Here is a 24186-nt window from a genome sequence, read left to right on the forward strand (position 1 = left end):
ACATCCAGCTTACCTAAGATAGAATTAATAGGATTTTTAATTCATGTAATTAGCTTTTAGTAAGCCTTATTTCATTAAATGTCAGTTCCGTTGCCCTAGAGACAGAGCTTGTACGAGAGCCTCCGAAGCCCTGAACTCAGCCTTGTACAAGTGACTCAGCCTCGCTGGGTGTTGTTTCCTTCATTGGAAGTGTGAGGAGTTAGATTGAAGTTGGGGTTTTGCTGAGGCGGCACTTGTTTATAATGAGGCATAGGAGTCTCACCAGCTGCAGGTGCATACCCTGACATCCAGCTAAAAACTGGGAGAGGGAGGGTTAGGGATGGACAGAGTTCTGTGAGTTGTGGAGGTGTTCACTACAGTAAAGCCATACTTGAAAAGATGGCCGACATGTCTAAGAGACTCAAAATGTCACCAAAGGCATATTTACCTTTCTCTTTCACCCTCCCTCCCTTAGCCTCCCTCCTTTCCCATTCTCTCCCCCACGTTTCTCTCTTTGACTTGAATTTACTGTTGCTTGGTAAAGGTTTACTCATCCTCTTCATTTCAAAAATGAAGAACTGGGGCTGGTAGAGGCGTATGTTGGTCTTGGCTGCACAAAGCTGGGTTTGGGTTTAGTGTACACACACACACACACACACACACACACACACACACACACACACAAATTAAAACTATGATAAACTGTATTTCTGCTTCCAACACTATTTTACTCTTATTATTTCTTTAGTGGTTCCAATTCTTTCTCCTTCCACTCCAGACCGGTGATTTGCCCTAAGGAAAATTAAGGCAGCAATCTGAAGTTTGAAGTTTGGCTTATGCAATTGTTAGTATTTAAACCTAGTGACTTTTCTCTCATATTTATGGTTTTTACCTTCTGTTTTCCATGGCCAGTCTTCAGGACATAATCATGTAGTTCACCTCTCCCCCAAAAAATGTATAGATATAAACATAAGTCTCTGTAAAAATAAGAGACTTTCTACTTATCTAAATATTGTGTTTGGACAATGTGTAAATGGTACTAAATCAGGAAAAATGTCTACAGTCAGTGCAGTGGATTTGAAACTGTGTTCTTACAAAAACAGCCTCCACACTGTGGAGTTGCTGTGTGGGTTGCTACTGTCTCATCTCCTGGTGCCGCCCACTGACTGTAACTCAGGGAACATCCTTGAGTAAATCAGATGAATGAATAGAACTCTTGCAAGTTGTTAGACCTCCACAGGCATGGCTTGGCACAGATATGCCCCACACCCCAACAAAAAATGCACTAATAAATTATAATTTAAAAAAAATAACTAAAGACACATCCCCATACATCTAGGTTTATTATTAACTATGCCATAAATTGCTAAGCAGTGACGGTCAGGGAGCCTGCAGGAGTCAGTTCTCTCCTTACACCATCTGGGTTCCAGGGATTGAACTCAGGTCATCAGGCTTAGCAGCAAGCACCCTTATAACACTCAGCCAGCTCACCAGCCCTGGGTTTGGCTTTGTTGTTCTTATGATTGCAGAATAAGTGAACAGAGATCTAGAGAGCTGTGTTTTATGCAGCCCAGGGTAGCCTCAGTCTTAAGAGTCTACTGCCTTGGTCTCCCAGTTGTCGGGAGTGTAGATGTGCCCCCACCACACCTAGCCTTAGTAAATTCTTTAATTCAGTGGCAGATTCCAATAGGTAAAACACTGGAAGAATTGTCCAGCCCAGCTGTGGTGGCATGTGCCTACAATCACGGCACTTAGAAGGCAGAAGCAGGGTGACTGGCACAAAGGTGTTTATCAGATATTAATAGGTCCTGATAGAAATGTTCACCTTAGTACAAAGGCTCCCTTTAATTAGTTTTGTGAAATCCATTTTATTCAGTAGTCTTGCAAATTTAAATGAAGCTATAAAAAGAAAAATTATTATTCCTAAATGTAGAATGCTTGCCAATTTTTCCTTTATTAACTTTCAAATCTGTTTATTTTGTGTATTACGGAGACTTAAAACTTTAGTTAACAGTAAACTCTTGCTGTTCTTGGAGCTGAAATATAAATATCCCATTCTGTTCCTCTTTATATATGTTCACAGACTTCCTGAGCACATAAGAAGAGCCAAAGGGAGGAACAAGGCTAGAACCCTTTGTTTTTCTCTCTCCTGCTAGTGTCGTACCACCGTCCATCCTACATGCAAGTTTGGGAGTTGGCTGCTGCCATTTTGGAATAATTAGTGTATTCTGTGCCATAAAATATCAAGAACATATTGCTTCATACTGGAAATGCACACACATACATAATAAATACATTTATACTAAAATGCAGAGGAGGAGAGATTCAATAGTAACAGTTTTAGAAAGAGGCTTAGGTTAGTTTTGTTAACTTAGTTAAGGGCATGGGGGAGGAATCATTAAAAACTAATAATTTGGACTGGGTGTGATGGCACATGCCTTTAGTCCAGCACTTGGGAGGCAGAGGCAGGTGGATCTCAGTGAGTTCAAGGCCGACCTGGTCTACAAAGTGAGTTCCAGGACAGCAAGAGCTACACAGAGAAACCCTGTCTTAAAAAAAAAAAAAAAAAAAAATTTAGTAATTTGAAGCTGAGAGTAGTGTATAAATGGTAGAACACAGTTGCAAAGAAATGGGATTGTGGACATAAGCAGAGAGGGTAGCTTGAGTGGAAGAGCAATACCAGCTGTTCTAGTCAGGTAGAAAACAGTAAAGAACAATGTGATGATTGCATAGGTTTGTAAATAGAAGACAGGGACTTTTAATAGGACACTTTGTTTTTGGTGAGGTGGGATGAAAGGCTATTGAGGTGGAGTCTGGATGAAATGTGTTAACAGTGGTCCTCGAGATCCAGAAAAGGAGCTGGCCACGAACAACAGGAGATTAACATATATTATCTTGATGAGGCCAATGCTCATGGATTTGTAGTGCTATCAACCAGAGTTCCTTTCTCCCCAACCCTCACTCCTAAACTCTACCCTAGAAGTTCACAGTCACCCTGTGGTATGGGAAAAAAAAACAGTATTGATCTTGGATTGCAGTTTTGCTACATAGGATAGCTAAGATAAGGGGACAGAGATTCAGAAAGTAATAACAAGATTGGGTCCAGAAAGAGACCAAGGAGCTGGGGAGGTGACTCCATGGGTAAAAGCATTTCTGTGCAAGCATTAGGACCTGAGTTTGAATCTCCAGCACCCATGTAAAAAGCTTGATTTAAAATGTGTCTGTTAATGCCAGTGTTCCTACAAGGATATGGAGGACAGAATTCCTGGAAGCTGACAGGCCAGCACACTCTGAGAAAACAAAGAAACAACTGTCTCAAAACAAGATGGAAAGTAAGGACCAACACCTGGGTTGTCCTCAGACTCTGCGTGAGCACTGTGTGCACACATACATTGTACACACATTCTCTCATGCACAAGCATACACACACATACATACTCACACATGTGCATACACACATGCACACACAAAGAAGTTACAGCAAATATATTTGGGGTGGAGTTACTTCAGGAACAAAATTGTTCTTCTCAGCCAAGTATTTCACGTGTCCTCATCCCAAAATTGTGTCTCCTTCCCTGACATCTCTCCCACAGTACAGATGAGATTGTTTTGTTGATCATCTCTAGTTGAATGTCCCTTGGGCACTTGAGACTCAAAATGGAGGTCCAACATATCTTCCCTTTCAGATGACCCTTATTTCTTTTGTGTCTTTCTGATTACCCAGCACTGAAAACTGGCTTGTCAGCCAGGCACAGTGGTCAAGTCTTTAACCCTAGAACTAGAAAGGCTGAGGCAGAAGAATTGCTAAGAGTTCAAAGCCAGCCCTGACTACAATGAGAACTTATCTAAAAAGCTGGGGTTGAGGGGTACTCTTTTCTCTTGCTGTGATGGCTATTGTTGGCCAACAATTTGACTACATCTAGAATTAACTAACACCCAAGTGGCTGGGTATACCTGTGAAGGATTTTTCCTAATTAAATCATTTGAAGTGTAAAGACCCCCCCCCCTTTTTTTTTTTCAAGACAGGTTTCCTCTGTGTAGCCTTGGCTATCCTGAAACTCACTCTGTAGACCAGGCTGGCCTTAAACTCAGAGATCTGCCTGCCTCTGCCTCCCCAGTTCTGGGATCAAAGGCGTGTGTGCCACCACTTCCCAGCTGGGAAGACCCAACTTTAATCTGGATCTTTTGAGGTAGAAAGATCCACCTTTAATCTGAGTCACACCTTCTGCTAGCAGCCTATCTAAAGACCTGGAAAAAGGAAGTTCTTGCATTTTGCCTGCTTGCCCTCTCTCCAGCAACTCCATTTATTCACTGGTGTTGGAGCCTACTTTGGGATTCTGAAGTATACTGGAGACCAGATGAGACATTGAACCTCATGGACTGAACCCATTTCTGGGTTCTTGGGCCTTCTTGGTAGACAGCCATTGTTGGACTAGCTGGACTAGTCTGTAAACCATTCCAGTAAATCCCCTACATAGAATAGAATAGAATAGAATAGAATAGAATAGAATAGAATAGAATAGAATAGAATAGATAGTTTGATTGATTGATTCTATAAGTTCTGTTCCTCCCGAGAAGCCTGACTAATACACTTGCCCTTTACTTTTCTTTTTTTTTTTTTTTTTTCTTTTAATTTTCCAGAGCTGAGGACCAAACCCAGGGGCCCTTTACTTTTCATATCTGATTACTCTGTCTTGTCATTTTCGCTTTATTTTGAGTTAGGCTATCACTGTGCAACCCTGGTTGATATGGAACTTGCTGTACAGCCTAAGCTGGCCTCAGACTCACAAATGACTAGCCACTTGCCTCTGCCTCCCAAGTGCTGGGATTAAAAGCTACAGTTTGTTTTATGTGATGTTTTCTCCAATCCCACTGTTGCTAAAGTGCATCAGCCTAGACTGCCTTCTTAAACAGGTCTACTTGCTGTGTGTCTCATGCATCCACCTAGCTATTATAGTCTCCTCACTAAAGTTTAAATCCTGATTGGGATAGCGGTTTTTTTTTTTTATTTTTATTTATGTGTGTCTGTGTGTGTGGACACATGTGTGAGTGAGGCCAGAAGAGGGCATCAGAGCCCCTGGGGCTGAAATTACAGGCAGCTATAAACTGCCCAATGTGGATGCTGGGAACAGAACTTAGGACCACTGAAAGAGCAAGCAGTACATGCTCTTAACCACTGAGCCATGTCCTGGATAGAGAGATTAAAACAACAACAAAAAAGTGGGGGGGGGGGGACAACAAAAAAAACCCCCACCAGATACAACCTTTGCAATCATTAGTACACAACTGTAGGTACCTGCAGTGGGCCCATACAAGGACCACCTATCAACAATCAGACATGGAAGCAGGAAGGGTTCATAGGGTTCACTCCTTTACCTCTGAACTGTTGACTACTCATAGCCTCTGGGAGAGGGGGGAAATCACTGTCTTTAGTTGTGTACCTAAGCCCACCAGGCTTCAACAGATAACTCCAAACCCATGGTCACATAAGATGGCCTGAGCTAATTAAACTCAGCAAATCACAAAATAAAATGAATAGACATGAACATGAGAGGGGTTGTAGGAAGGGTGGGGTGGGTAGAGTAGTGGTAGAGAGGTGGGGATGAGAATAGGCAGCATGCACTGTGTACATGTGCAAAATTTCTAAGAACAAATTAATTTTTTTAAGTATCTAGTGAGTTCCCAAATCCATCCACTTAACTTGTAAGGTGGCCTCATCTTCACGTCTAACATTTCTCTATTGGAGCCATCACCATGTCCACAGATTGTCTCTCCGTGCAAGCATCTGTGGTGCTGTGGCTTATGAGCGAAATGAGTTTCCTTGTTGTGTATGTCTGACATGTCATTGAAAGCTCTCTGTCACTACCTTCACCTCTTTTATTTAGTCACTTATGAATAAGACCTGCAAAGAAGATTCCCTTTACTGTTCAGTTTCTCTCAGCATAGTGAATATCCAGAATGTAGTAACGCTTTGCCTACAGCTTCAACATGATTGCATTTAACCAGTTTATTCAATTCAAAAATGTAGGATATGGATGTCTGTGCCTAGAGTTCCAGCTCCTCAGGCCAGGACCAGAGAACATGAGCCTGAGAGTTCAAGACCAGCTCAGGCAACACCACAAGATCCAGTTTTAAAAATTAAGGGAACTTTGAATTATTGTTTCTGTATCCTGGCTACCCATTAAAATCACATCAGGAACTTTAAAAAATATATTTACTAATGACTGATTCACAAGTTTTGCTTTGTAAGACCTAACAGAAGTTTTGTTTATAGTTTCCTAAGAGGCTAATTGTACACAGAGAACCAAGAACCAGTGTCTTAACTAAGGGTTTATTGGGGTGCTGAGTAGAAAGGTACCTTCTCAGTTGCTTGAGCTGTGTCCACCAGGCTGCTTAGGCAGAGGCACACAGTGGAAGGGGTGTTTACTTTGTAATGGCAGACCTCATGCTTTATTTGAAGAGCATACACAATGGCCTTTGAAAATCATGAGACCTGCTCAGTTCTTAAAATGAATCAGATGTGTGAGCTACTGTGGTCTCGTGGTTAGAAGTGCAGACTGTGGGGTGCTTCTGGGGCTATTTGCTCATCTGTTACTGACTTGTTAATTACATGACCTTAAGAGAGTTGCTTGGGCCTCATCTTGGAGTTAACACCTGCTGCAACTTCACAGAAAGACCAAGAAGTTGTCTCATTTAAAAAAGAAAAAAAAAATCTTTTTAGAAAGTTGTAAATCACTGACTTGTGTTTGGATCCCCCACAAGGGGGCCAAGTAAACCAGAGGGCTGGGGTGTCTGAACGTGAAACTCAGCTCTGACCTCTTGGTATTTGTTTTCTTGTCAGGGGTCAACAAAACAGAAAACTACCATGAAGTAGTTGCCACAGCACATGGCCAAGCCTGTGTTATCTTATAGAAAGGGGAAGGCTCTGCAGCATGGTGACTTTTTGGACTTTTAGTTCAACTGATTATTGTTTTATTGTGGGGAAGAAATCAGATCCATAGGCCTGATTTGTAGCTGCCCCTGGAGTTGGACTTTCTGCCTTTTGTCCAAGAAACCACAGGGTAAAGAAAGTTCATGTTAAATATGAAACTTGAAATTTGAAATTCTGATTATTTGCATCCTGAAGAGCCCTTAAGTATACAGGCAGAATTCAGAATTCCTTTTGAAAATATATACCCTTTTTTTTCATTTTTGAAAAAGACATTTTGCATTATATCTAGGGTTTGTGTGAATCCTCAACTTTCTGAAGATAGACGACATCTTGAGCTTTTGTGTTACTAATCACAGGTTGCCAATGTTTCATTTTTGAGTGTGAACGTAGGGTGGTAAAGACAGGAATTCTGGTTTAATCATCTGTCATTTAGTTCTTCTGGAGAGAAGGATAAATCCTAGCTGAGTATATGGAGCAGCAAAATAGACTAACACTGAATCACATTTGAGAAAAATAGGTGGTATAACCTCATAAAATAATACCACAGTTAAACTTTTTAGATTTTCACCTGCACTGTTCTTAATGAAGTGCTTCAGCCGAGCGTGGTAGTGCACACCTGTAACCCCAGCACTCAAGAGACTGAGGCAAGAGACTGGCCTTTGTAGTGAGACCCTATCTCATTTTAAAATTTAGATAAACCTCTGAAAAACGAAACTGTCTTGTCTGTCCCAACAGGTTTTGCTTTTGTTTGACTCTAATCCCATAGACTGTCAGGTATTATGTTTGTTATGTGGTCTTTAAAATAGGGTCCCATCTGATAGCCCTGCCTCCAAAGTGCCGGGATTCTGAATGTGAGCCTCCACTCCAGGCTTCATGTGTCTTTCGACATTGCTAACGTGATAAATACAATGTCTGCAAACACTGACAGTATTTCTCTTTGTACCTCCTCCTCCCTGGCTCTAACTTACAGAGAATAAGAGGGGCGAAGGTTTGGAGTTTTTCTTGAAAATCCCAGTGTTATCGTTTAACAGTCACTGTGTCCATGGCCTTTATGCATAGTGAGCAGCAGAATGGGTTCCCTCCCTGCAGCAGAACTCTGTATGAACTCAGTAATTTCTCAAATCTGATAGGTAAAAAAGTGTGGCTTTTTGCTTCCTGTCCCTTCCTCCACCTCTAAACCATACAGCATTGTGCTTTCTGGTGACATTTACTCACACAGACCTTCTCACAGCTCTCTCTTCACTTAGATCACTCTGTGTGTGAGGGAGATGTTCTTTCTAGTGCCATTTTAGAACAGGCTGCCTGACTCAGAGCACTTCCTAGGAGAGAATGCTCCTGCTTCAGATCAGTGTTAAGGGTGCAGTTCTGGGATGTCTCCGATGCACATGCCCATAGATATTTGGGAAGTGCTAATTCAGACTGCTGGATGTCTGGTGTCCTCGGAGCGCCTGAGTGGAGGCCCCAGTGCTTTAACCTGGTGCAGTGACCGAGGCAGTAGGGATCACAATGGCGAAAGCCACTGAAAAATCCAAGTTCAGTACCGACTTTCATTGCCCGACAGATGGATAATGTAGCATTGAATCTGTTGTTTAGTTCTAATTGTTCGATAAACTAAGATTTGAATGCTTTATATGGCTCTCTCTGGTGATGGAAAACAAACCCAAGACCTGTGGGTAATTTCTGAGGCTTAACCAGCAGTTTTCAGAGCTCTGAATCCTTGAACACAATGCTTTATAAAAATCCCTCCATTGTCGTGCCCAGACTTTGAAACTCTTCCTACTCCTCCTAGCCCTGTTGACCAGATGTTGTCGTAGCAAACGGTGTTCCAGCCTGACGTGTGCTCTCCTTTTGATGTGTAACATATGTGGAGCAGCAGGCCAGAAGGCTTATCACTGAGGTGCTATTTCACACTTGGCCTTGCTTTTGTTGTCACACCGATTGCCGCAGGGTGAAGACGCTGTAGATGCCTGTTTTCAGCATTGAGATTTGAATCCCTGCAGTTTCCATGAGAAGTCTCTCTCTTACATGTGATTTTATGTTACAGGGTACTACCCTCTAGTATGGAACGTGTGAAACAGTCCTTTAGGCGAAGTCACCTTTGCTCTCATTCACACTTAGACAAATTTAAGCATTATTTTTTTAAAAATTCACTGCCATCCACATTCTCTATCAATGATTTTAAAGGTATTTCCTAGAGAAACACATTGTCAAATATCAACTTGGTGTGTTGCTATCGCTGAATTAACTAGAAGTTATTTAAAAGTTTAGGGATTAAAATAGAGACTCTAGTCTCTTTCAGTGTATGGAAGGTTGTTTTTAATGAAAAGATTGAACAGGATAATGTTAGCTGAGGATAGAGCACACTCCTATAATCTCGCCTTTGGAAGGCTAAGGGAGGAAGATCAGGAGTCCTGGAATTCAAAACCAGCCTGGGCAACATAGCCTATCTCAAAGTTTACGGCAGTCAGTTTTACAAAAGGGGGTTAAGTATTTGGTAAGCTCCTGCAGGTATACTTCAAAGATAACTTAGAAGTAAAAGATTCCATAGTGTAGTCTTTGGGTTTATGTTATATTTTTGCAGTAATGGATTTAGACAATATTTGTATCCTGGGGCACTATTTCACTACATTTAGAAACTTGATGGGAGTACAGGAAAGAACATGGGTTATACAGAGTAGTTACATGGCATCCCAACACTTTGGGAAGCAGAGGCAGGTGGACCTCTGTGAGTTCAAGGCCAGCCTGGTCTACATAGTGACTTCCAGGGCAGCCAGGGCTACATAGTGAGACCTTGTATTAAAAAGGAGGGGGTAGGGGACGAAAGGCTCTGGGCTAGGGCTAGGGCTAGATAATGGCAGAGTATTTATCTAGAATAAATGAAGTCCTATGCTTGACCCCCAAACCCACAAAAACAAGAGCATTTGTTTTCCCTCAAATGTCAGAAGATGATGTCCGAGCCCTGGAATAGAGTTATAAATGTCTGTGAATCACATGTAGGCACTGGGAACCAAATCTGGGTCCTCTGCATGAACAAGAGCCATCTCTTTAGCACCCAAAAGATGATATTTTTAAGTGTTAGAGAGAGAGAGAGAGAGAGAGAGAGAGAGAGAGAGAGAGAGAGACTTCGAATTCCAGCACAGTGGTGGTCATAGGTACCCTGTAGTCCCAGCTCAATTATAGAGGCAAGAAGAAAATCAGTTGAGCCTGGGAGTTTGGGTCTAGCCTGAGCAACATAGTCAGTTCATGGCTGTTGTTCTTGTTGGAGCCAACTGGTTGCTTGGTTGGCTGGTTTTAGGACAGGAAGTAATATTTTTGTTTTTGTTTTTGTTTTTCGAGACAGGGTTTTTCCATGTAGTTTTGGCACTTTTCCTGGAACTCACTCTGTAGACCAGGCTGGCCTCAAACTCACAGAGATCCGCCTGCCTCTGCCTCCAGAGTGCTGGGATGAAAGGCGTGTGCCACCACCACCCGGCAAGAAGTAAATTAAAAGCTGCAGATTAAGCCTGCCCAGTGACATTCAGCACTGTTTCCTCCTCTTGGCAGAATCTGTGCTTCCCATGTAACTGTTCTGGCAGGAACAAAGGTATTTTAGGGACACTTGTCCCCTGCCTGTGTTTGCCAGGAACTTTATGCTGGGAAAAGGAAAAAGGCTTAACCCTAGTGCCAGCCCGAGGAGGAACTCACCTCCTAGAAAGAGATCTCACACAGTTTTGATGACTTCGGCTAGACTACCTACAGAAAATACTGGAGCCAGGACATGGGTTAGTAATGGCGGATTACACCTAGACCAGGATTGCCTAGTTATGCTTACTTCTTGCCTTCTGTTCAGACTTAAACCTCATGTCAGGACTTAGAGGGCCAGAAGTGTAACTAGATTTCTTTATTTGTTCCTCTTCCCAAAGTGACCACATTGAGTAAATCTCCTTTCCCTTATCTCATGAGTCTTTGTGGAAGTGGCCTGTGGAGGATGGGGTCAGAGCCACTCTCGTAGGGCTGCTGGGGCCCAGGCTGGGGCCCTGACTGCTCTGATAACACAGAATTCCAAGACAGAAGTGAGAGGGAAAGTACAGGAGTAGGTGGAAGTCCTCTGTAGTACTTGGTCCCCTGATGCATTGAAAGCTCATTTTAAATCCCTGGCTGGTGCTCGGGAATATTCTGGCAGGAAGATGCAGCTGTATGCAAGCAAAAAGGAAGCATCAAAAATCGCCCTCCATCTTTTCCTCTAAAAATGAAAGGGGGAATGTTATGATAAAGAGAGAAACCTTGCAGCAATACAACAAAATGACCTGTTAAGCTACCTTCAGTTAGTAGTTACTGGCTTGCTGCAGTGGGACAGATGTCAAAGATACAGTCAAGATAAAGGAGGTCACGGCCCAGTGATGGTTTTCAAATGGGAGAGACAAGTAAACAGATAACAGAGTCAGAGACAGGAAGGACTGTGGAGAGGAGTCAGGCACAGCAATGAGGGAGGACGACGACTGCAGTGGGAGGAATGTGGCCGGAGTCTCCTGTCTTCCCAGGCCCGCAGCAGCTTATACAATAATCACTCAGAAGGCTTAATATTAATTACAAACTGTTAACTTATGGCTCAGGCTTATCATTATCTAGCTCTTACAATTTAATTCAACCCATTTCTATTAATCTGTGTTTTGCCACATGGCTTCTTGGCATTACCTGTGTTCCATTACATCTTGCTCCCCGGTAGCGCTCAGCATCTCCTCCAACTCCACCTTTCTTCTCCCTGTATCTTTGCTTGTATTTCCCTCCTGGCTATAACCTGTCTTGCCATAGGCCAAGTAGCTTCTTTATTAACCAATGGGAGCAACATCCCACAGCACTTCCCCTTTTCCATCTAATCAAATCAAGAAGGAAGATTTTCATTTTAACACAGTAAAATTATATATAACAGAACAGTTGTCAAGCAGTAATTACAGTTATAATATCTAGTTTATTTGTGTTTGGCAAAATTAAAGAAAATAATCTATCATCTATATTTGTGAATCTAAAGTTTCATATCTAATTTACCTTTTAATGTAACCAAGGAAAACTATTATTGTAACTATCTTGTCCTCAACTCCATCAAAGACACCAGAAGGATATTATTTGAGTAAACAGGAAGTGCACTATAAGCAACTTCTAAAATTCTAGAAATGTCAGAGACATCTGGCTGCCTGGACAGTCACCCAAAGTTCCTCTGTAATGTTGGGGTATCCATCTTCAGCCTACAGGCCTAGAGTATCTGGCAGAATTTTCAGTGACGCAGGAAATGTGAAGGACTGTTCTGCCTATTGGCAAAATTCATCAGTCGCTTTTTTTCTGTGTCCTGCAGAATGTCTGGCAGTTTCTTCTGTGAAGTAGGAACCTGAAGGACCATCTCACCTTGTTTTAGCAAAGTTCAGTGGTCACTTTCTATGGGTCCTGCATATTGTCAAGCAGTCCAGGCAAGCACAGTTTCTTGCCTAAATGACTAGCCTTTTCCACATTGTAAGCAAACTCCATAATGAGTTACTTCAATGCCCATCATCTCTGAAGTAAATTGGTGCTGCCAAGAGCAGACATGTCTTACTGTCCATAAAAGACTAAGTTATTAAAACATTTTAAATGCCATATTCTGTAGATCTTTGAATTGTTTGAAGATTACCTATCCATCTGAAATATATCTCTGCATATCTATAAAATCTAACTAACATGACTGTAAGTTTGATTATTATAGATGACTGCTAACTTGTATTTCTTAACTATATATTACATTTTTAAATGAGCTGCATAAACCTAATTCCTTAAACAAGAGTAGAACTATACATATAACAAAATTAGCCTTAAATTTGTATCAATAACCCAAAATCCATACTAATATAAAGTATGTTGATATTTTTGATATATATATTTCTCATCTTCTGTGGAAATAAAAGCAGAAACTCTTTTCCAAAGCAACACATCCTTAGACCCAAATTTTGAAGTCAAGATACTTTTAAGATATATGTTGGTTTAACTTAGCAGCCCCTAAAATCAAATGTCTCTCTGCAGTTAAAAATCCCAAAGACTCAGTCCAGGTAGGTCCAGTCCCCTCCCAGGTTGATCTCAGTCTGCAGGGAAGGCTTTGCCCTGGAGAAGATGGGAATGGGGGGCGGGCTGGGGGGAAGGTGAGGGGGGCAGGAGGGGGGAGAACAAGGGAATCCATGGCTGATATGTAGAACTGAATTGTATTGCAAAATAAAAATTAAAAAAAAAATCCCAAAGACAACACATTAATAGACAGTATCCAGACTCTCTGTGTATATTCCATCTTTATGTGGCCTTTTTTAAATTACTCTGTTACTTTTTAGAGATTTTCTCTACTCTTTTCTTCTCTCTCTCTCAAGCCTATGTGTATTTTTAAACACACTAACCCATTTAGAGGGTTTTTTTTCCATCTGAATCTGTTTTATTGTGTATCTGTAATCATTTTCTGACCATTGCTTTAAACTGCAATGTGGCTAGGACTGAAGTGGCAGCCCTGGCTGCTGGCTCTGCCCTACTCAGCTTTTCAACATGGCTCAGGTACTGAGTCACATTTACCTCCCCAGTTCTAGGAAGCAATATTAAGTAGCACATAGCTGTGTTTTTAAGCCTGCAGCTGTGTTCTCAATCCCACACTCAGTGCCTGGGAGAAGCCTCTGTACCACAGCCCGTGGGAGAGATTGTGGAAACCCACCACACCACGTAGCTCATGGCGGCTGGTGGCCAGCTCCACCTTGCAGGCAGCTGTTAGGAGAAGCATCTCTGTGCTGCTGCTGGCATGAGACTGTGAGACTAGGAAGCCCAGTGTGGCTCCATTTCTGTGTGTTCAGAATCTTTTTTAAGCTTTCTCAGGTCTATGTGGATCAGTGCCTGATGGTAAGCACCAAATGTAGCCAGAAGTTTTCCTGTGTCTTGCCCAGCCTGTAGCAGTTTATAAAATAATCACTCAGAAGGCTTAATATTAATTACAAACTGTTTGGCCTATGGCTCAGGCTTATCATTAACTAGCTCATACAACTTAATTCAACCCATTTCTATTAATCTGTGTGTTGCCACATGGCCGTGGCGTTACCAGTCTGTTGGCATCTTGTTGCTCTTTGGGTGGCGGGCTGGCATCTCCTCAACTCCTTCTTCATCTCTGTCTTCAGTTTGAATGTACCGCCTAACCTTATTCTGCCTCACCGTTGGCCAAGCAGCTTTATTTATCAACCAGTGAGAGCAACACATTTATTCACAACTTTCAGAGAGACTATCCCACAGCAGAGGAAGGTATTTAAACCAAATGAAGTCATAGGAAAGAGCCCACTGTGCAGAGCTCTGGGAGAAGAAACCCTAGAGATGAGATAAATTTAACCTTGATGCAGAGGCGGATTGGTCAATACAGCTGAAATTAAGTGAGCCTGGGAAATTCTCCCGCAGGTGGAAGGTTTTATGAGATCATTTTGATTTCTAAGACACCTTTCCCAGACCAGGATCCAAATAACCTAAAGCCAGATGGCTTATTTGGATTTCTTTCTTATTGCTGGCACCATAATCAGTAGAGCTATAAGCAGTATATTAATAATAAAGCTACTTGTTTTTAATTAACATGGGAGCTGGCTGTAGTGGTTCATGCTTGTAATCCCAGCATTCCGAGGTGGAGGCAGAAAGATCACAAGTTTAAAGACAGCCTAGTGAGTTGCAGACCAGAGATCCTCCTGCCTTTGCCTCCCCAGTACTGGGATTAAAGGCATACGCCACCACCACCCAGCAATAATTGCCAAATTAAGATAACAAACCTGTGGGAATGGGAAGATGGATGAGAAAAATGTGATGTTTGTTTTTCCCTGGCCAGGTGCCTTAGACAAACTTTATATAGCTAATAGCATATTCTTCCATATAATTTGATATATACATTCATATGGTTAAAAACAAGGAAAAACGTTCCAAAGAAGTTAGAATGCTCTTAAAAGTTGTTATTAAAGGGAGTAGTGTGATCAGATCTGTGAGAGAGGATTGTGACAACAGGTATGGAAGTGGACTGACGGAAGAAACCACTTACATAGATGTAGCAGTAGCCCAAGAAGGGGTACTTGCCTGAAGTGAGCTGAGACAGTGAAAAGGGAGTAGATGAAGTAGATTTAAGAAGCACTTCAAGGACTCCGCAGGATGGCATCTACTTGGACCTAAAACATTCAGGGTAAGAGTTAAGGATGGCTGAGGATGAGTGGGAGTGCAGCGAGGTGGTAGGGTGCTACCTAACATGCACCATGCCCTGGGTTCAGTCCCCCACTGCAAACATAACAGTAAAGGCCACTGTAGTTGGTGTGTGCAGAGCCCTGAGGTCAGTGCCCTGACCCCTCCGTCCCTTCAAAGAGAGCACTGGGCCTTCTGGTACCAGAATGCTGTGGTGGAAGGAATCAGAAGTTCAGGTTTGAAAATGATGCATTTGTGTGCCTCTAGGGCAGCCTAGGGGAGAAAAATCTGAGGCGATTTTACTGGGTACTCAGAGCCATGGGATGTGGTGTGATAGAAAGAGAAAAGGACCAGGATGAGACTTGAGTTTATGATTAATGAGCTACTGAGAAAAGAAAAACCCAAAGGAGAATTCTGGAAAGAAAGAAAATGTTGTCACGTGCAGCACACTCAGCCAGGAAGAGAACGAAAAAAGACTGTTGTTAACTAGGAAAACAACAGTTCCAGTAGTTAAGTCTTTGTCAGTAAGCCTGGTAAGCACATAAGCACACAGGTACTGTGTTGCTCAGTCCTTTGTAGTTTACAAGACGACTCCACATAGGCTTCCACATAGGTTCTCCAGTCTAGTCTAAGAACCCCACAGCTTCTGGGCACTTCTCTACAGTAGCTGCAGAAAACTCTTGTCGTTAACCCAAACCGTAACAATCTGTTAAAACGTTCCAATCTTGACTGATTGATCAAAAGAGCTGACAGAGCCTCTTGCTAAAGATAACTGGAAAATTTAGAATACGCCTGACAGGTTGGAAGTATGAGTCGGTTGCTGCTACTTAATAACACATATTCAAGGAATTGTTAACACATGCAACTTTAATATATTGGTCCATTTGTCTTCTAGATGAGTTACTTTGGAAATACAACAAATCATAATTCTCTTGACTCATGTATAAAATTATGCATTTAAGTCCTATTTCCAAGGTTAGCATCTTTATGTATTACTATTTTAAAACTTGTCAAAACCATCCTGTCCTTTTTGCCTTCAAATGCCTGTTCTCTAGAGAGGATAGATGACTCTCTAAAAGTAAGCCACTGGGCACACAGAAGCTGTTAGAGTATATGTATTCATTTACACCCCACCTTCGTTTCAAAAATAATTTTAGTAACTAACAACACTTAGAAGGTCCATATTATATAGTCTTGTAATCATTTTCATTTCTATTAGAAACGGGGGTGGGGAAGAAATATTTTCCAAGGAAAAATGTAAGGGGATAAATAAGATTAAAGGAATTGTCTTTGGCTAACTTTCTAGGAGTATAATTATGCAGCACAGTTAAAGCTCAAAGTTAGAACAGGCAGGAAATCTTGGATCCAGTGCCTGAGGAATGCTATCTGCTCCATGACTTGTTACAGGAACCTCCACACCCCACATTGACATTCCTGTCACTAACAGACCTTGTGTGAGTCCCCCATCAACATGTCCTTCTGCCTACCAACCTTTTACAACTTGTAGTTCTCTAAATATATGCTACCACACTGTAGCATGAATCTTGAATGGTCTTATTAATAAGATAAAACCTAAGGCCAGTTATTGGGGTGAAGCTGGAAGATCAGAGAGACAGAACAAGCCACAGCTACCTCACCTCGTCAGTTCCTCAGCTGGTCCTGTTTCCTCAGAATGGATGCCTCTGAGTCCTCATCCAGAATGAATCTCAGCTGACCTGCTGCTCGAAAGCGTGAAAGCTTAACCAGCCAAATGCTTAACCTGCCAAATGCTTCTAGTTTCTAGTCCTCACACCTTATATACCTTTCTGCTTTCTACTACCAATCCCTGGGATTAAAGGCGTATGTCACCATGCCTGGCCATTTCCAGTGTGGCCTTGAACTCACAGAGATCCAGAGGGATTTCTACCTCTGGAGTGCTAGGATTAAAGGCGTGAGTGCCACCATTTTCTAGCCTTTGTATCTAGTGGCTGTTCTGTTCTCTGACCCCAGATAAATTTATTAGGGTGCACAATATTTTGGGGAACACAATACCACCACACCACACTTTTATTTCTTTTGTCTAATTGCTCTCGCCAAAACTTGTGTGAGTGCATTGAATATATTATCAATGAGAATAGGCACCCCTGTCCCATTCTTGTTCTTAAGAGGAAAGAATTTCAGTTTTTAGCTTTTATTATGTTGAAATAGCTTTTTCTATACCTGTTTGGTATTTTTATTATGAAGGGATATTGCATTTCATCAAATGCTATTTTTTCTGTTGAAATAATAGTTTTTATCCTTCATTCTGTTGATGTGATGTTTTATTTACTAATCTGAGTGTATTAGATCATCTTTGCATCCATAACATAAAACTGAATCATGGTGAATGATCTTGATATTGTATTGGTTAAATATTTTTGAGAATTCTTGCATGTTTATGATATTCATAAACACCTTATCCTGTACATTTTGCTTACAGGATAAGGGTGATCTCTGAGTGAACTTGAAAGGATCCCTTCCCTTTCAATTCTGTAAAGTTGTTGGTTTTCGTTCCTTAAAAGATTCATAAAGTTCAATAGCGAAGCCATCTATTCCTAGGCTTTTCTGTTAGGAAGCGTATTACTAATTCACATTTATTGTGGGACTTGCTATTGGTTTATTCAGTATTGTAGAATATTATTTCAAGGTGTGTTACTTTTGTTTATGCTCTGGAACATTTCTTTAATGATGCAAAGATGTGTTTGATTAAATAAAATTCACCTGCAGTCAGGAGGCTGAGTCAGCAACTAGCTGACAGGAAGTGGTAGGGAGGAGCCAGGTGAGAAAGGGTTTATAAGGAGGGGCAAGGAAAAGCTTGGGGGCTTTTTGGAGGACGCGAGGAAGGAGAGGAGGTGAGCTACTTGCTATTCAGCCTCTGAAGAGCAGAATTCCACCTTAATCTTTGACTCTTGAGTTCTTTAGAGGGAGAGAGGTTTAGTTAAGTTCCCTTCGTAGCTTTGCAAGAGTTGGAGCCGGAGGGAACAGATTTCCCTCTGGCTATGGCCCTTGCGGCCTACCCGCTCCTGGTAGCGGAGTTGCAGTTGCTGATTCAGACAGCTGTGGCTTAAAAGGCAGCAACCATTTAAATAAAGGACAACAATTCAGACTTTATTGTCCTCATAGTTGAGTGTTCATAGATCATGTATCCATAAATGTGTCCATTTCTTATATGCCTTCCAGTTTAATGGATCATTTTTCATAGTGTCTCTAATGAAACTTTGTAGTTCTGTGGCATGTAGTTGTAATATGTCCCTTTACATCTTATTTGGAGCTTTTATTTTTCTTTGCTGAGTCTGAGTAAAGATTTACTGGCTGTATCTTTTTAAAGAACCAACTCTGTGTATGATCGGTTGTATTTTTTTTTTTCAGGTTCCCCCCCCCCATACACACACATACACACACACACCATTTCTTTTTTTCTATTTTCTTTTGCTCTGATCTTTTTCTCCTCCCACAAATACTGTGTTTTGCTGGTGTTCAGATAACCATGTCATGTGGGCACTAGTTGCTATAAAATTCCTTCTTGGTGTTACTTTTGCTGAATCCCACATTTTATTCAAGAAAAAAAATTGAATTCCTGAGCTGGATGTGAGATGGCACACCCCTTTAATCCCAGCACTTGAGAGATCTCTATGGATTCAAGGCCAGCCTGGTCTACATAGTGAGTTCCAGGACAGCCAGAAAGACCTGTGTCAAAAAGAAAAGAAATTCCCTTTTGATTTGCTCAGTGACCCACTCATTCAGAAATGTGCTGTTCAGTTTCCGTGTATTTATATAATTTCTGAAAGTTTGTTCTTTTTGACTTCTAGTTTTATTTTGTTGTGATCAGAAAAGCAAGGTATTTCCTTTTCTTTTTCAAGGCTTGTTGTGACTTAATATAGGATCCATTCTGCAGAAAGTTCCATGTGCTAAGGAGTAGAATTTGTGTTCTTCAGCTGTTATTCTGTTAGGTTTGTTTGCTATATAATACAGTTAACACTTATGGTTCTTGATACTTTGGGGAGGGGTTGAACCCGTTAATAAAAATACTAAAATACCTCACTGTTGTTGTACTGGAACCAGTCTCTTCTAATAGTGTTTGTTTCATACAGTAGTGTGCTCTAACAATATAAATGTATCACTTTTTTTTAAATTTCCTTGTTGAATTGATTCATGAATTCATTGGCCTACTGCTCATCATCAATTTTTGTTGAAAGTCTGTTTTGTCAGGCGAAAGTAACTACTGTTGTTGCCTTATTTCCATTTTCCATCCCTTTCCTTTCACTCTGTCCTTACTGGTAAAGGGAGTTTCTTCTAGCCAGCATATTGTGGGCCTCGTTTGTCTGTTTTCCTTTTTAAGGTGAGGTCTTACTATTTAGCTCCTAGACTGGCCTCACTCACAATCCTTTTTTCTCAGACTCCTGAGTGCTGATTTACCATGTATTACCATACCCAATAGGGTCTTGATTTTTAGTCCATTTAGACAATCTGTATCTTTTGTTTTTTGTTGAGATGAGGTTTCACTATGCACCCCAGGCTAACCTTGATGGCACAGCAATCTCCAGTCTCAGCCTCCTGAGTCCTAGGGATTACAGGTATGCATTACCAGGACAAGCTCATTCTGTATCTTTTAATAGTAATTTAATCAGTTTGGCTGTTGTTATCTTTTACTTGTTTTTAATATTCTTTGTTCTTTTTCTGGTTCATCTTATGGTTTGGTTATGTATACTGTAAACAGTATTCTTACCTATTCCTCCTTCTAGTGGGGTTTATCTTTCTGTGTGCTTCCATGATGGAGGTTTATCTTGCTTTTCCTTATGGATATAGGTCTCCCTCAAACATCTTTTGTAAGTTGGTCTGGTGGTCCTGGATTCCTTCAGTTTCTTCTTTTGAAAGATTGGTTGCTTGTGGCTCTTCAAAACGGGACTTTGCCATGTAGCTGTAGTCTTGGTGCCCCAGAACTCATGTAAGCCAGATTGGCATCAGACTCATAGACAATCTCTCTGCTTTTCTGTCTCCTAAGTGGTGGGATCACAAGTGTAGATGCCACACACAGCTTTGACTAGGATCTTTTAGAAGACCCAAGTTCAGGTTCCATTTTATATGGTCAGCTCTTGGGTCTTAGCTGGTTTGGGGTAGTTGGTTGCTGTTGGGTGTGTTTTGTTCTTAGTGAGATCTTCATTTCCAAAGTTTGTTTGAGGGGTTTTTTTTCCTCCAAATTTTTTTTTGCAATATTTCTAATATATATCCTGTACTGTCTTTCTAATTATATTTAGCTATTAACCTTATTCCTGTAGGTTTTTAATTGAGATATTTTATAATTATTATTTTTAAATTCTTTATCAAACATTTCATCCATTTGAATTCTTTGGAATCTGTTGATACACACTTCCTTGTTCTTGGGGTCGAGGTGGCTCAGTGAGTCAAGGGTCTTGCTGCCTAAACCTGGCAACTTTTCCATTCCAGAACCCATGTAAGAGGAGGAAAAAGAGAATCAACTCCGCAGTTGTCCTTTAACCTCCACATGCATGCCACAGCACATGCTCCCAAACACATATCATATATATGCATGTACATACAATATGAAATTTTTATTAAGAAATTTTTTATTCATTTTACATACCAATCACAGATTCCCCTCTTCCCTCCTCCTGCCCCTCCAGCCTCCCACCCCAACCCTCCTACAAGAAGGTAAGGCCTCCCATGGGGAGTTAGCAGAGCCTGGTATATTCAGTAGAGGCAGGTCCAAGCCTCTCCCCGAAAGAAAGCGCCTACTACCTACCAGGAGAAGAGAAAAAAGCTAAAAGCTAAAGTCCAGCCAATTCAGGCCTGAGCTACGGCTCCTTTAAGCTCCGACCATGTGAGTTGGTGATCTGGCCGAAAGTAGCTCCAGCTGTGTGTAATAACCGCTTGTAGCTATGGTTAAGTGCAGCTCTGACTTCGTGCAGCTGGATTGCTTGTAGCTCCGGCTGGGCCTGGGGCCTGTAACCCCTGGCCTGTAAGGCTACCAACGGTTTTTTAATGAATTCTTGCCACATTGGGCACCAAATGTACCACAAATCTTAAAAGGTCTTATTAATAAAAACAAACCCAGAGCCAGGTATTGGGGTGAACGCTGGAAGATGAGAGAAGCAGAGCAAGCCACAGCCACCTCACCTCTCCAGTTCCTCAGACTGGAAGCCTCTGAGTCCTCATCCAAATGGATCTCAGCTGAACCGCTAAAAGCCTAAAAGCTAGCCGGGCAGTGGTGGTGCACGCCTTTAATCCCAGCACTCGGGAGGCAGAGGCAGGTGGATCTCTGAGTTCGAGGCCAGCCTGGTCTACAGAGTGAGTTCCAGGAAAGGCGCAAAGCTACACAGAGAAACCCTGTCTCAAAAAACCAAAAAAAAAAAAAAAAAAGAAAAAGAAAAAAAAAAGCCTAAAAGCTTAACCAGGCTCTAGTTCTTGGTTTTTACACCTTATATACCTTTCTGCTTCCTGCCATCACTTCCTGGGATTAAAGGCATGTGTCACCATGCCTGGGTGTTTCCAGTGTGGCTTTGAACTCAGAGATCCAAATGGATCTCTGCCTTCAGAATGCTAGGATTAAAGGTGTGTGTGCCACCATTTTCTGGCCTCTATATCTAGTGGCTGTTCTGTTCTCTGACCCCAGATAAGTTTATTAGGGTGCACACTATTTTGGGGGACACAATATCACCACATCCCTCCTGCCTCAAGGCTGTGTAAGTTGTCACACACACAAAAAAAAAAGTTACAAAAAAGTTCTTTTGGTGCCATCATATCACCTTGGGGTGTGTGTTTGTCCCTCCTATTTGTTGAATTCCTTCACTGGGGTTTATATATCTAGTAGATATCTCTACCATTTTTATGAAGTGCTTAAGAAGCTTTCTCTTGAAAACGTATCTTGGGGTGCCATTTTGTTACACAGTCATTGATGGTTTGTCTAGCTGGAGGCCATACTGTCATTTAACCATAGTTTCTTTAACTGTGGTTAGTGAGTTTGGGCACAGTGTATAACTGTCACAGAGCCACTGTCTCTACAGGCCACATGCCAGCAATAGAGAACACTAGGTGTGCGCATCCATTGTGTCACTACCCTACAGTGGGCATAATGGTCCTACCCAGTAGTAAGGGTTTCCTGGAGTATTTCAATGCCAACTCCACTACTAGCAAGAGGTGTCTGAAACCATCAGTCTCCAACAAACACCACATAGAGGGCACTTAAAGGATTCAGTGCTTCCTCTATGGCACTCATGGAGGCTTGACTGCAGTGCAGACAAGATGCAGGAAGTAGTGGGAGCTACCAAGAAGGGTAACAACAAAATCTACACGTTTGCTCCCAGCTGCTTCATTGGCAGTGTCTATCTGACTGAGAGCAGGGCTAACAAAGTTGGGCAGTGTTCTCCTGCAGCTGGGACCAGAATTGCTCAAGACTCCCTCATGACACCCAGGCTAACGATGTTGATTTTCCCTGTCCTGACAGTAACAGGCACCTAGCTTTGACACAATGAGGAAAGTGGGCATTGGCCTTCAGTCTTGGAAGAAGATGTATCTTTGATCTCAGGGCAAGCACTCTAATATCCTCGTTCTCAAAGATAGCACCTTCAGTTCTGCAGGTCACAATACCTATCCTCCACAGTACAGTGTACTCAGCAGGCTTAGATAATAGTTATCCTGCTGAGCCAAGTTGAATTGGCAAGGCAGCTAAACCCTATACAGTGCAACAGAATATCTGTGGAAGCCCAGACATGAGAATAGCAGGCCTCTCTCAACTCCCTATTAGTCCAAACTCCTATCTCACTTCCCAGAATGGCCCCTGGCATGGCACCTTGAAGGCACCTGGGGAAGATGGTATGAGACTCTACTGTGCATATTTTAGATTACTTATCTAAGTGGGTTGCTAGCCTAAGAGCATGGCAAACTTCCCAGTCGCTAGAATTGCCAGCATCCTCATGACTAGTTTTCTGGGACACTTTGACCCTTCCTTCTGCAAAAACTCCTTCCTCCTGGACAGTGGAGCTGCAGTAGCAGGTACAAGAGAATTTATATGTGCCTTCCCTCACTATGCTCTTATTCCAGGTATCTTGATCCTCCAAGTTTCAGTCTTGATTTCCTCTGCTCTCCCACAACCATTCATTTTAATATATGTGTATACCTGTTGCTTTGGTTCTTTGTGGAAGAGGGATTGAGTGCCAGGCAGCAGTGTACTCAGTGATCTTGGGTTTTCTATATTGCATGCTTTATTAAAACCTTAGTGCCTGGAATATAGCTTGTCTTGCATGTACAAAGCCTTGAGTTCAGTCACAGCACATTACAGTTGATTACATTTGAAAACTAAAGTCTCCATTACATGTAGTCATTTTTTAGAGAGATATATCAGAAGTGCTTTAAAGAAAAAAGCATGCAATTGGTATTAAATGCCTTATAATATTATTTAATGTTTTAAAAATTAAAATGTTAAAAAGTTTCATCCCAAAAGGTAATCTTGCATTTTGTCGGTTATTTGGGGGGCGGGGGGGTATAATCCAAACATTCTATATAGATTTGTTTCCAAAGCTCCCCTATCACCTCCATTCTACAAAGGAAAATTTTATTCATTTTGCTTTTATCCTAAGAATTTTTGCTGGCTTAATGAGGATGTTAGTAAGTACAGGTGTATAGACTTCTTTCCTTATTGAACAGTGTTTGTTGGTCTTCCAATCTTCTGAGACTTTTACCTTAGTAAAGCCTTTCTTTAGGAATTTTATTATTTCAGAGAAACCTCTTCCTTGTCAGGAGATTCACCGTGGCAAGTTGAAGATGCGTCCTTCAGCCCTTCTCATTTTCTCATACGCATTTACTATTATTGGTTTCAGATTGACACCGATTCTTGGCATTCAGAAGCATTCTCCAAAAAATGTGGTATTTACACAGTTTATAGCCACCCTGCTTACAGAACTGCATTTAAAATGTGAAGATCTTGAAAATTTAACCATTATATTTAGAACCAGCTGCTAACAAGTATGGTGAGTTGGATTGTATCTATTTTGTTACCTGTGTGAGCTTTTGATAAGTGCTTGGCCAGTGTTCTCCCACTGAACTATGCCCTAGTCACAAGTTTAAAA

At 41.6% G+C, this 24186-nt stretch overlaps 1 protein-coding gene and 1 long non-coding RNA gene across 4 annotated transcripts in view; one reads left to right on the top strand and one right to left on the bottom strand.

Annotated features, from left to right (window-relative positions):
* The window catches only part of Rpap2 (RNA polymerase II associated protein 2), a 94484-nt gene that overhangs the window by 61152 nt on the left and 9146 nt on the right, over positions 1-24186 (top strand). Inside the window, exon 12 of the mRNA XM_059274924.1 lies at positions 23938-24087. Within this exon, the coding sequence (XP_059130907.1) occupies positions 23938-24079 (142 nt within the window). The 3' untranslated portion in view covers positions 24080-24087. The remainder of the gene's footprint in view (positions 1-23937; positions 24088-24186) is intronic.
* LOC131920522 (uncharacterized) overlaps positions 10771-24186 on the bottom strand; it is a 41567-nt gene continuing 28151 nt past the window's right edge. For 2 of the 3 annotated variants that reach the window (XR_009381671.1, XR_009381670.1), the window contains exons 3-4: positions 11585-11762; positions 10771-11082 (exon numbers count right to left, since the gene is read on the bottom strand). This is a non-coding gene — a long non-coding RNA (uncharacterized LOC131920522). Of the gene's footprint in view, positions 11083-11584; positions 11763-16722; positions 16804-24186 lie in introns of all 3 variants that reach the window. The other variant, XR_009381672.1, reaches the window with a different exon arrangement.

The sequence above is a fragment of the Peromyscus eremicus genome, chromosome 10 (genome assembly GCF_949786415.1).
Source record: "Peromyscus eremicus chromosome 10, PerEre_H2_v1, whole genome shotgun sequence".
Lineage (NCBI taxonomy): Eukaryota > Metazoa > Chordata > Mammalia > Rodentia > Cricetidae > Peromyscus > Peromyscus eremicus.